Source organism: Oncorhynchus keta, unplaced genomic scaffold (genome assembly GCF_023373465.1).
Source record: "Oncorhynchus keta strain PuntledgeMale-10-30-2019 unplaced genomic scaffold, Oket_V2 Un_contig_2511_pilon_pilon, whole genome shotgun sequence".
Taxonomy (NCBI): Eukaryota; Metazoa; Chordata; class Actinopteri; order Salmoniformes; family Salmonidae; genus Oncorhynchus; species Oncorhynchus keta.
The window spans coordinates 175,001-187,500 of NW_026284279.1; the positions used below are offsets into that span (position 1 = coordinate 175,001).

The window sequence follows — 12,500 nt, forward strand, 5'->3', positions numbered from 1 at the left end:
TGTGGTCAGGGGGAGAGAGGAGAGAGGGGGTGAGAGAGTGTGGTCAGGGGAGAGAGGAGAGAGGGGGTGAGAGAATGTGGTCAGGGGAGAGAGAGAGAGGGGGTGAGGAGAGTGTGGTCAGGGGAGAGAGAGAGAGGGGGTGAGGAGAGTGTGGTCACAGAGAGAGAGAGAGGAGAGAGGGGGAGGAGAGTCTGGTCAGGGGAGAGAGAGAGAGAGAGAGAGAGAGTGTGGTCAGGGGGAGAGAGGAGAGAGGGGGTGAGGAGAGTGTGGTCACAGAGAGACTGGTCAGGAGAGAGAGATGGAGACAGAGAGGTCTGGTCCGGAGAGACACAGAGGTGAGATGGCTGGCTGGGGGTAAGGAGGTCACAGGTGGGAGAGAGAGATGGCTGGTGGGGAGAGAGGAGGGTCTGGGGAGAGAGAGAGGGTGTGATGGCTGGCTGGGGGGTAAGGAGAGTCTGGTCAGGGGGAGAGAGAGGTGTGATGGCTGGCTGGGGGGGTAAGGAGGGTCTGGCCGGGGGAGAGAGAGGTGTGATGGCTGGCTGGGGGTAAGGACGGGGGAGAGAGAGGCCTGGCAGGGGGTAAGAGGGACGGGGGAGAGAGAGGAGTGAGGCCTGGCTGGGGGGTAAGGAGGGTCTGGCCGGGGGGAGAGAGAGGAGAGAGGGCTGGCTGGGGGGGTAAGGAGGGTCTGGCCGGGGGGAGAGAGAGGAGAGAGGGTGCAGCTCAGTCCCACCGTTTCGACGAACACAGGAAGCAGGTGCAGCTCAGAACAGACTGGAGCAGCTGCACCTTATTATACTACTGATGGTACCACTTTCATCTTTCCCTCTCTTCTCTTTCCTCTCTTCTCCTCCCTCTGCTCTCTCTTTTCCCTCTCTTCTCCTCCCTCTGCTCTCTCTTTCCTCTCTTCTCCTCCCTCTGCTCTCTCTTTCCTCTCTTCTCCTCCCTCTCTTCTCCTCCCTCTGCTCTCTTTCCCTCTCTTCTCCTCCCTCTGCTCTCTTTTCCTCTTCTCCTCCCTCTCTTCTCCTCCCTCTGCTCTCTCTTTCCTCTCTTCTACTCCCTCTGCTCTCTCTTTCCTCTCTTCTACTCCCTCTGCTCTCTTTCCCTCTCTTCTCCTCCCTCTGCTCTCTTTCCCTCTCTTCTCCTCCCTCTGCTCTCTTTTCCTCTTCTCCTCCCTCTCTTCTCCTCCCTCTGCTCTCTCTTTTCCCTCTCTTCTCCTCCCTCTGCTCTCTCTTTCCTCTCTTCTCCTCCCTCCTCTCTCTTTCCTCTCTTCTCCTCCTCTGCTCTCTTTCCCTCTCTTCTCCTCCCTCTTCTCCTCCCTCTCTTCTCCTCCCTCTCTTCTCCTCCCTCTCTTCTCCTCCCTCTCTTCTCCTCCCTCTCTTCTCCTCCCTCTCTTCTCCTCCCTCCCTCTCTTTCCCTCTCTTCTCCTCCCTCTCTTCTCCTCCCTCTCTTCTCCTCCCTCTGACAGAGAGAGAGAGAGAGAGAGAGAGAGAGAGAGAGAGAGAGAGAGAGAGAGAGAGAGACAAAGAGAGAGAGAGAGAGAGAGGGAGAGAGGCAGGTCCCTGCACTGCCTTCTCAGAGAGAGAGAGAGAGAGAGAGGCAGGTCCCTGCACTGGGAAAGGGAAATTCAAATGAAATACTTCCCGCTAAATGTGAACGTTTAAAACCTTCGGCTGTCTGCAATTACTCCTGAGGAGAGAGCCAATTAACTGATTAAAAGAAGTCAAACACTACAGGAACTATTGAAACAGTATTAGAAAAGCGACAGGCTCCATTTGGCATGATATTTAACCTTCTGCCCCGGATGCTAATGCAGAAACATGATCTGACTGATCTGAACCCGAGGGAAGAGAGAGACCGAGAAGGAGAGAGACCGAGAAGGAGAGAGACCGAGAAGGAGAGAGACCGAGAAGGAGAGAGACCGAGACGGAAAGAGAGACCGAGACGGAGAGAGAGACCGAGACGGAGCGAGAGACCGAGACGGAGAGAGACCGAGACGAGAGAGAGACAGAGAAAGACACCGAGAGAGACAGAGAGAGACAGACGGAGAGAGACAGAGAAAGACACCGAGAGAGACAGAGAGAGACACCGAGAGAGACAGAGAGAAACACCGAGAGAGAAGGAGAAGGAGAGAGATCGAGACGGAGAGAGACGGAGAAGGAGAGGGAGAGAGAAAGAGACGGAGCGAGAGACCGAGACCGAGAGAGACCAAGACGGAGAGAGACCAAGAAAGAAACCGAGAGAGACACCGAGAGAGACAGAGAGAGACACCGAGAGAGTCAGACAGAGACCGAGACAGACAGTGACAGACAGACAAAGAAAGAGACAGAGACAGACAGACAGAGAGAGACAAATAATTGTATATTTTAATTCTAGCACATTCCACAATATTCCAACTCTGGACACACACAGACACACACTCCCTCCCTGGTCTTCCTACCTTGAATGTGACAGAGGCCTTGGTGCAGTAGAAGCCTATGGAGACAACAGGGTCTTTAGGTGGGTTCTGCTGTGGGCTGGACCGGCCTCCCTCCTCCCCCTGCTGGTAGAAGCCTTCCTCTCCCTCCTCATCCTCAGCTCCCACGATGGCTGGGACGAAGGACCAGGCCCAGGACACCCAGCCCTGGTCCCCCTCCTCCCCCTGCATGTAATGCTCTGGGCTGGGGTACTGTCCTGCCATGACCTGGGCCTCTGGGTCTCCGTCCAGACCTGAGGAACAATAACACAACACAGATAGGTCAGCTTCATGTCAATACACTGGAAGGCTGAGCGACTACGGGAAGGCTGGGGGATTATGGGAAGGCTGGGGGATTATGGGAAGGCTGGGGGACTACGGGAAGGCTGGGGGACTATGGGATGGCTGGGGGATTATGGGAAGGCTGGGGGACTATGGGAAGGCTGGGGGACTATGGGAAGGCTGGGGGACTATGGGAAGGCTGGAGGACTATGGGAAGGCTGGGGGACTATGGAACTATGGGAAGGCTGGGGGACTATGGGAAGGCTGGGGGACTATGGGAAGGCTGGGGGACTACGGGAAGGCTGGGGGACTACGGGAAGGCTGGGGGATTACGGGAAGGCTGGGGGATTACGGGAAGGCTGAGCGACTACGGGAAGGCTGAGTGACTACGGGAAGGCTGGGGATTATGGGAAGGCTGGGGGATTATGGGAAGGCTGGGGGACTATGGGAAGGCTGGGGGATTATGGGAAGGCTGGGATTATGGGAAGGCTGGAGGACTATGGGAAGGCTGGAGGACTATGGGAAGGCTGAGCGACTACGGGAAGGCTGAGCGACTACGGGAAGGCTGAGGGATTATGGGAAGGCTGAGCGACTACGGGAAGGCTGGGGGATTATTGGAAGGCTGAGCGACTACGGGAAGGCTGAGCGACTACGGGAAGGCTGGGGGATTATGGGAAGGCTGGGGGACTATGGGAAGGCTGGGGGACTATGGGAAGGCTGGGGGACTATGGGAAGGCTGGGGGATTATGGGAAGGCTGGGGGACTATGGGAAGGCTGGGGGACTATGGGAAGGCTGGGGGACTATGGGAAGGCTGGGGGACTATGGGAAGGCTGGGGGACTATGGGAAGGCTGGGGGACTATGGGAAGGCTGGAGGACTATGGGGGAAGGCTGGGGGACTATGGGAAGGCTGGGGGACTATGGGAAGGCTGGAGGACTATGGGAAGGCTGGGGGACTATGGGAAGGCTGGGGGACTATGGGAAGGCTGGGGGACTACGGGAAGGCTGGGGGACTACGGGAAGGCTGGGGGATTATGGGAAGGCTGGGGGATTATGGGAAGGCTGGGGGACTATGGGAAGGCTGGGGGATTATGGGAAGGCTGAGGGACTACGGGAAGGCTGAGCGACTACGGGAAGGCTGGGGGATTACGGGAAGGCTGGGGGACTATGGGAAGGCTGGAGGACTATGGGAAGGCTGGGGGATTATGGGAAGGATGGGGGATTATGGGAAGGATGGGGGATTATGGGAAGGCTGGAGGACTATGGGAAGGCTGGAGGACTATGGGAAGGCTGGAGGACTATGGGAAGGCTGAGCGACTACGGGAAGGCTGAGCGACTACGGGAAGGCTGGGGGATTATGGGAAGGCTGAGCGACTACGGGAAGGCTGGGGGATTATGGGAAGGCTGAGCGACTACGGGAAGGCTGAGCGACTACGGGAAGGCTGAGCGACTCCGGGAAGGCTGAGCGACTACGGGAAGGCTGGGGGATTATGGGAAGGCTGGGGGACTATGGGAAGGCTGGGGGACTATGGGAAGGCTGGGGGACTATGGGAAGGCTGGGGGAAGGCTGGAGGACTATGGGAAGGCTGGGGGACTATGGACTATGGGAAGGCTGGAGGACTATGGGAAGGCTGAGGACTATGGGAAGGCTGAGGGATTATGGGAAGGCTGAGCGACTACGGGAAGGCTGGGGGATTATGGGAAGGCTGAGCGACTACGGGAAGGCTGGGGGGAAGGCTGAGCGACTACGGGAAGGCTGAGCGACTACGGGAAGGCTGAGCGACTACGGGAAGGCTGGGGGATTATGGGAAGGCTGGGGGACTATGGGAAGGCTGGGGGACTATGGGAAGGCTGGGGGACTACGGGAAGGCTGGGGGACTACGGGAAGGCTGGGGGATTATGGGAAGGCTGGGGGATTATGGGAAGGCTGGGGGACTATGGGAAGGCTGGGGGATTATGGGAAGGCTGGGGGATTATGGGAAGGCTGAGCGACTACGGGAAGGCTGAGCGACTACGGGAAGGCTGGGGGATTATGGGAAGGCTGGGGGACTATGGGAAGGCTGGAGGACTATGGGAAGGCTGGGGGATTATGGGAAGGCTGGGGGATTATGGGAAGGCTGGAGGACTATGGGAAGGCTGGAGGACTATGGGAAGGCTGGAGGACTACGGGAAGGCTGAGCGACTACGGGAAGGCTGAGGGATTATGGGAAGGCTGAGCGACTACGGGAAGGCTGGGGTACTATGGGAAGGCTGAGCGACTACGGGAAGGCTGAGCGACTACGGGAAGGCTGGGGGATTATGGGAAGGCTGAGCGACTACGGGAAGGCTGGAGGACTATGGGAAGGCTGGGGGACTACGGGAAGGCTGGGGGACTATGGGAAGGCTGGGGGACTATGGGAAGGCTGGAGGACTATGGGAAGGCTGGAGGACTATGGGAAGGCTGGAGGACTATGGGAAGGCTGGAGGACTGTGGGAAGGCTGGAGGACTATGGGAAGGCTGGAGGACTATGGGAAGGCTGGAGGACTATGGGAAGGCTGAGCGACTACGGGAAGGCTGAGCGACTACGGGAAGGCTGGGGGACTATGGGAAGGCTGGAGGACTATGGGAAGGCTGGGGGACTATGGGAAGGCTGGGGGACTATGGGAAGGCTGAGCAACTACGGGAAGGCTGGGGGACTATGGGAAGGCTGGAGGACTATGGGAAGGCTGGGGGACTATGGGAAGGCTGGAGGACTATGGGAAGGCTGAGCGACTACGGGAAGGCTGGGGGACTATGGGAAGGCTGGGGGACTATGGGAAGTCTGTCCTGTAATTAAGACAGACATGAACAACCTGAGGTCCCCCAGCCTTCCCATAGTCCCCCAGCCTTCCCATAGTCCCCCAGCCTTCCCATAGTCCCCCAACCCGAGGTGCCCTGTAAAAGAGGACCCTTTGTCAAATGCTGTATGACATATCGATGAACTAAAGACGTTTACATAAAGTCCAATGTGTTCAACCCAAATGGATCTGAGCTCCTGTTTAAACACTCAACTTTAAAACCTCGAACCTTCAACCTTAAAAAACAAACAAACTCTTACAGACTTCGTGATAATGTAATTACGGGGAAACTCTCATTTCAGTTCATCAGTGAAAGAAAACACAGCTTTGATTCCACGTCAGGGAGACAGCGCGGCGTGACGTAGCCCTCTTAATGAATCTGGACTTCCTGTGGGGTTGGACTCAGCCAAGTTGATTCAGCTGAACACTACAGACGACTGGAAGCAGAGCCGGAGAGAGCAGTGCCTCGGAGGGCAGATGGGTTGGTGACGGAAAGCTGACATGGCACCGAGGCACGCAGGATGTAGTGCTTTTCAGTCAGACAGGTAGTCGGGTAGGCAGACAGGTAGGCAGGCAATCAGCCAGTCAGTCAGCCAGCCAGCCAGTCAGCCAGCCAGTCAGCCAGCCAGCCAGTCAGCCAGTCAGCCAGCCAGTCAGCCAGTCAGTCAGTCAGTCAGCCAGCCAGCCAGTCAGTCAGCCAGTCAGCCAGTCAGCCAGCCAGCCAGTCAATCAGTCAGCCAGCCAGCCAGTCAATCAGCCAGTCAGCCAGTCAGCCAGCCAGCCAGCCAGTCAGCCAGCCAGTCAATCAGTCAGCCAGCCAGCCAGTCCTTACCGCATCAGGCTCGAGCAGTGGTTCAAACTTTTCCACTCATGCCCCTCTTCCATCATCCTCAGTTTTAACGGGGAATTTCCTACATCACCCTGACAGGAGTTCTGGCCCAGTGGATCATCCTGACAGGGGCTGGGGGCTGTAGGGCTGTAGGTGAACCACTCTGCCAGGGGCTGGGGGCTGTAGGGCTGTAGGTGAACCACTCTGCCAGGGGCTGGGGAGAGGGGCTGGGGGTGAACCACTCTGCCAGGGGCTGGGGAGAGGGGCTGTAGGTGTACCACTCTGCCAGGGGCTGGGGGCTGTGAGCGAGTCACCTAGAGGTGGTCACGCTCTAATGTGGCTCCCCTGACCTATGAACCTGTATGGTCGTGTCTGTTTCCCTGAGCTGGCCTGCTCCCCTCTGCGACAGCCAGGGGAAGCTGATGTCAACAGACAAGAATGTACTCGCTCTCTCTCTCAAAACAATACCCCGCGTGAGGTCACAGCACAGGAATCCCACAGGCTTAGGCGGTGAAAATTATGTCATGTTTTAAGTCAATCTTTCACTTTGCGAATTGGCAGTTGGGAAATGAGAAATCCACTGTTCTGGCTTTTTCTGGTCGTTGTTTTCTTTTTTGTACTTCCTGTTAGAGTCTGAGGTGTCACGTCTAAACACCAAGACCTTCTACTGGTCGTTGTTAGGTACTTCCTGTTAGAGTCTGAGGTGTCACGTCTAAACACCAAGACCTTCTACTGGTCGTTGTTAGGTACTTCCTGTGAGAGTCTGAGGTGTCACGTCTAAACACCAAGACCTTCTACTGGTCGTTGTTAGGTACTTCCTGTTAGAGTCTGAGGTGTCACGTCTAAACACCAAGACCTTCTACTGGTCGTTGTTAGGTACTTCCTGTTAGAGTCTGAGATGTCAGGTCTAAACACCAAGACCTTCTACTGGTCGTTGTTAGGTACTTCCTGTTAGAGTCTGAGGTGTCAGGTCTAAACAACAAGACCTTCTACTGGTCGTTGGTTTGTACTTCCTGTTAGAGTCTGAGGTGTCACGTCTAAACACCAAGACCTTCTACTGGTCGTTGGTTTGTACTTCCTGTTAGAGTCTGAGGTGTCACGTCTAAACACCAAGACCTTCTACTGGTCGTTGGTTTGTACTTCCTGTTAGAGTCTGAGGTGTCACGTCTAAACACCAAGACCTTCTACTGGTCGTTGTTAGGTACTTCCTGTGAGAGTCTGAGGTGTCAGGTCTAAACACCAAGACCTTCTACTGGTCGTTGTTAGGTACTTCCTGTTAGAGTCTGAGGTGTCACGTCTAAACACCAAGACCTTCTACTGGTCGTTGGTTTGTACTTCCTGTGAGAGTCTCAGGTGTCACGTCTAAACACCAAGACCTTCTACTGGTCGTTGGTTTGTACTTCCTGTGAGAGTCTGAGGTGTCAAGTCTAAACACCAAGACCTTCTACTGGTCGTTGTTTTGTACTTCCTGTGAGAGTCTGAGGTGTCACGTCTAAACACCAAGACCTTCTACTGGTCGTTGGTTTGTACTTCCTGTTAGAGACTGAGGTGTCACGTCTAAACACCAAGACCTTCTACTGGTCATTGGTTTGTACTTCCTGTTAGAGTCTGAGGTGTCACGTCTAAACACCAAGACCTTCTACTGGTCGTTGGTTTGTACTTCCTGTTAGAGTCTGAGGTGTCAGGTCTAAACACCAAGACCTTCTACTGGTCGTTGTTTTGTACTTCCTGTTAGAGACTGAGGTGTCACGTCTAAACACCAAGACCTTCTACTGGTCGTTGTTTTGTACTTCCTGTTAGAGACTGAGGTGTCACGTCTAAACACCAAGACCTTCTACTGGTCGTTGGTTTGTACTTCCTGTGAGAGTCTGAGGTGTCAGGTCTAAACACCAAGTCCTTCTACTGGTCGTTGTTAGGTACTTCCTGTGAGAGTCTGAGGTGTCACGTCTAAACACCAAGACCTTCTACTGGTCGTTGTTAGGTACTTCCTGTGAGCATCCAATCCTGGTGCTTCACCCCTCGTGTTTTACCAGCCATCCATTCCTGGTGCTTCTCTCCTCGTGTTTTACCAGCCATCCATTCCTGGTGCTTCTCTCCTCGTGTTTTACCAGCCATCCATTCCTGGTGCTTCTCTCCTCGTGTTTTACCAGCCATCCATTCCTGGTACTTCTCTCCTCGTGTTTTACCAGCCATCCATTCCTGGTGCTTCTCTCCTCGTGTTTTACCAGCCATCCATTCCTGGTGCTTCTCTCCTCGTGTTTTACCAGCCATCCATTCTTGGTGCTTCTCCTCCTCGTGTTTTACCAGCCATCCATTCCTGGTGCTTCTCTCCTCGTGTTTTACCAGCCATCCATTCTTGGTGCTTCTCTCCTCGTGTTTTACCAGCCATCCAATCCTGGTGCTTCTCTCCTTGTGTTTTACCAGCCATCCAATTCTGGTGCTTCTCTCCTCGTGTTTTACCAGCCATCCATTCCTGGTGCTTCTCTCCTCGTGTTTTACCAGCCATCCAATCCTGGTCCTTCTCTCGTGTTTTACCAGCCATCCATTCCTGGTGCTTCTCCCCTCGTGTTTTACCAGCCATCCATTCCTGGTGCTTCACCCCTCGTGTTTTACCAGCCATCCATTCCTGGTGCTTCTCTCCTCGTGTTTTACCAGCCATCCAATCCTGGTGCTTCTCTCCTCGTGTTTTACCAGCCATCCATTCCTGGTGCTTCTCCCCTCGTGTTTTACCAGCCATCCATTCCTGGTGCTTCTCTCCTCGTGTTTTACCAGCCATCCATTCCTGGTGCTTCTCTCCTCGTGTTTTACCAGCCATCCATTCCTGGTGCTTCTCTCCTCGTGTTTTACCAGCCATCCATTCCTGGTGCTTCTCTCCTCGTGTTTTACCAGCCATCCAATCCTGGTGCTTCTCTCCTCGTGTTTTACCAGACATCCATTCCTGGTGCTTCTCTCCTCGTGTTTTACCAGCCATCCATTCTTGGTGCTTCTCTCCTCGTGTTTTACCAGCCATCCATTCCTGGTGCTTCTCTCCTCGTGTTTTACCAGCCATCCAATCCTGGTGCTTCTCTCCTCGTGTTTTACCAGCCATCCATTCTTGGTGCTTCTCTCCTCGTGTTTTACCAGCCATCCATTCTTGGTGCTTCTCTCCTCGTGTTTTACCAGCCATCCAATCCTGGTGCTTCTCTCCTCATGTTTTACCAGCCATCCAATCCTGGTGCTTCTCTCCTCGTGTTTTACCAGCCATCCATTCCTGGTGCTTCTCTCCTCGTGTTTTACCAGCCATCCATTCTTGGTGCTTCTCTCCTCGTGTTTTACCAGCCATCCAATCCTGGTGCTTCTCTCCTCGTGTTTTACCAGCCATCCAATCCTGGTGCTTCTCTCCTCGTGTTTTACCAGCCATCCAATCCTGGTGCTTCTCTCCTCGTGTTTTACCAGCCATACAATCCTGGTGCTTCTCCTCCTCGTGTTTTACCAGCCATCCATTCTTGGTGCTTCTCTCCTCGTGTTTTACCAGCCATCCATTCCTGGTGCTTCTCCTCCTATTGTTTTACCAGCCATCCATTCTTGGTGCTTCTCTCGTGTTTTAACACTATCTAATATCCATTCTTGGGTGATGTCTGTTGTTCCATTCCAAATCATACATTTTTTTTAAATTATAAGCTTTAAAAATGTACATTAAATCACGTTGTTGGTTTTTAAAGTCAGTTTTACTATCATTATCTTTTACAATTACAACTGATTGTATTAGTTTTTAAAACCTTCTGGATTCCACCTAAAAACACTGATTCACACACAGTCACACACTAAGAGACTCTTTCCAGTTCATTAGTAAGAAAAAGAGAAGAAGAAAAAAACACTTTTCATGAAAAAAGGATGAATTAATATTCTCTTTGAAAATGTTCTGAAGAGAAACACAGGCAATTAAAAGTCACGGACGATTAACATGTCCTGAGTGGATACACACTGGATCCATTACACTCAATCTCTCACACACACACACACACACACACACACACACACACACACACACACACACACACACACACACAGAGAAACACACACACACACAGAGAAACACACACACACACAGAAACACACACACACAGAGAAGCGCACACACACAGAAAGCACACACACACACACACACACACACACACACACACACACACACAGAAACACACACACACAGGGAAACACACACACACACAGAGACACACACACACACAGAAACACACACACACACAGAAACACACACACACACACAGAGAAACACACACACACACACAGAGAAACACACACACACACACAGAGAAACACACACACACAGAGAAACACACACACAGAGAAACACACACACACAGAGAAACACACACACACACACACACACAGGAAACACACACACACACACAGAGAAACACACACACACACACACAGAAACAGAGAACACACACACACACACAGAGAAACACACACACACACACAGAGAAACACACACACACACACAGAGAAACACACACACACACACAGAGAAACACACAGAGAACACACACACACAGAGAAAACACACACACACACAGAGAACACACACACACACAGAGAGAAACACACACACACACACAGAGAGAAAACACACACACACACACAGAGAGAAAACACACACACACAGAGAAAACACACACACAGAGAAACACACACACACAGAAACACACACACACAGAGAAACACACACACACAGAGAAACACACACACACAGACAAACACACACACACACACACACACACACACACACACACACACACACACACACACACACATGGAATTACAGGCCTCTCTCATCTTTTTAAGTGGGAGAACTTGCACAATTGGTGGCTGACTAAATACTTTCTTGTACAGTCACAGTCACACACACCAACTGTAACATTGGAATCAGTTATAGAATCCATGTCCCTCTACGGTTGTGAGGTCTGGGGTGACGGAGCCCGGTCGTAGTGACGGAGCCCGGTCGTAGTGACGGAGCCCGGCCCGGTCGTAGTGACGGAGCCCGGCCCGGTCGTAGTGACGGAGCCCGGCCCGGTCGTAGTGACGGAGCCCGGCCCGGTCGTAGTGACGGAGCCCGGCCCGGTCGTAGTGACGGAGCCCGGCCCGGTCGTAGTGACGGAGCCCGGCCCGGTCGTAGTGACGGAGCCCGGCCCGGTCGTAGTGACGGAGCCCGGCCCGGTCGTAGTGACGGAGCCCGGTCGTAGTGACGGAGCCCGGCCGTAGTGACGGAGCCCGGCCCGGTCGTAGTGACGGAGCCCGGTCGTAGTGACGGAGCCCGGCCCGGTCGTAGTGACGGAGCCTGACATGACCTCTCCCCTCCTCCCCCCTGTAGTAAAGGGCAGTTTACACCAGTCTAACCTGGTGTAGTGATGACCTCTCCCTCCCCTCATCCCCCCTCCCCTCTCTCTCCCTCCCCTCATCCCCTCCTCCCTCTCCTCCTCCCCTCCCCCTCTCTCCCCTCCTCCCCTCTCCCTCCCCTCTCCTCTCCCTCCCCTCCTCCCCTCTCCCTCCCCTCCTCTCCCTGTAATAGAGGGTAGTATCCACCAGACTAACCTGGTGTAGTGATGACCTCTCCCTCCCCTCTCCCTCCCCTCCTCTTCTCCCTCTCCCTCCCCTCCTCTCCCTCCTCCTCTCCCTCCTCCCCTCTCCCTGTAATAGAGGGCAGTATCCACCAGACTAACCTGGTGTAGTGATGACCTCTCCCTCCCCTCCTCTCCCTCCCCCCTCTCCTCTCCCTCCCCCCTCTCCCTGTAATAGAGGGCAGTATCCACCAGACTAACCTGGTGTAGTGATGACCTCTCCCTCCCCTCTCCCTCCTCTCCCTGTAATAGAGGGCAGTATCCACCAGACTAACCTGGTGTAGTGATGACCTCTCCATGTCCGCTCCCCTCCTCCGCCTCTCCGTCCTTCCCTCCTCCTATCTCTCCGTAGTAGAGGCTGAGGACCAGCTCCATGATCCTGATGAACATGGGCAGCTGCTGGTCTGTGATGGACAGCTTCAGGGACTCCACCATCGTCTGGATCTGACAGGAGGAAGAGGAGGAACAGGAGGAAGAGGAAACAGTTAATAAAGAGAGACGTG

General features: G+C 54.1%; 1 protein-coding gene across 1 annotated transcript in view; it reads right to left on the minus strand.

The window, feature by feature from the left end:
• Positions 1-12,500, minus strand: part of LOC118379182 (intermembrane lipid transfer protein VPS13B) — a 260,392-nt gene that overhangs the window by 130,494 nt on the left and 117,398 nt on the right. Inside the window, 2 exon segments of the mRNA XM_052505923.1 lie at positions 2,438-2,706; positions 12,273-12,441. Coding sequence (XP_052361883.1) covers positions 2,438-2,706; positions 12,273-12,441 — 438 coding nt within the window.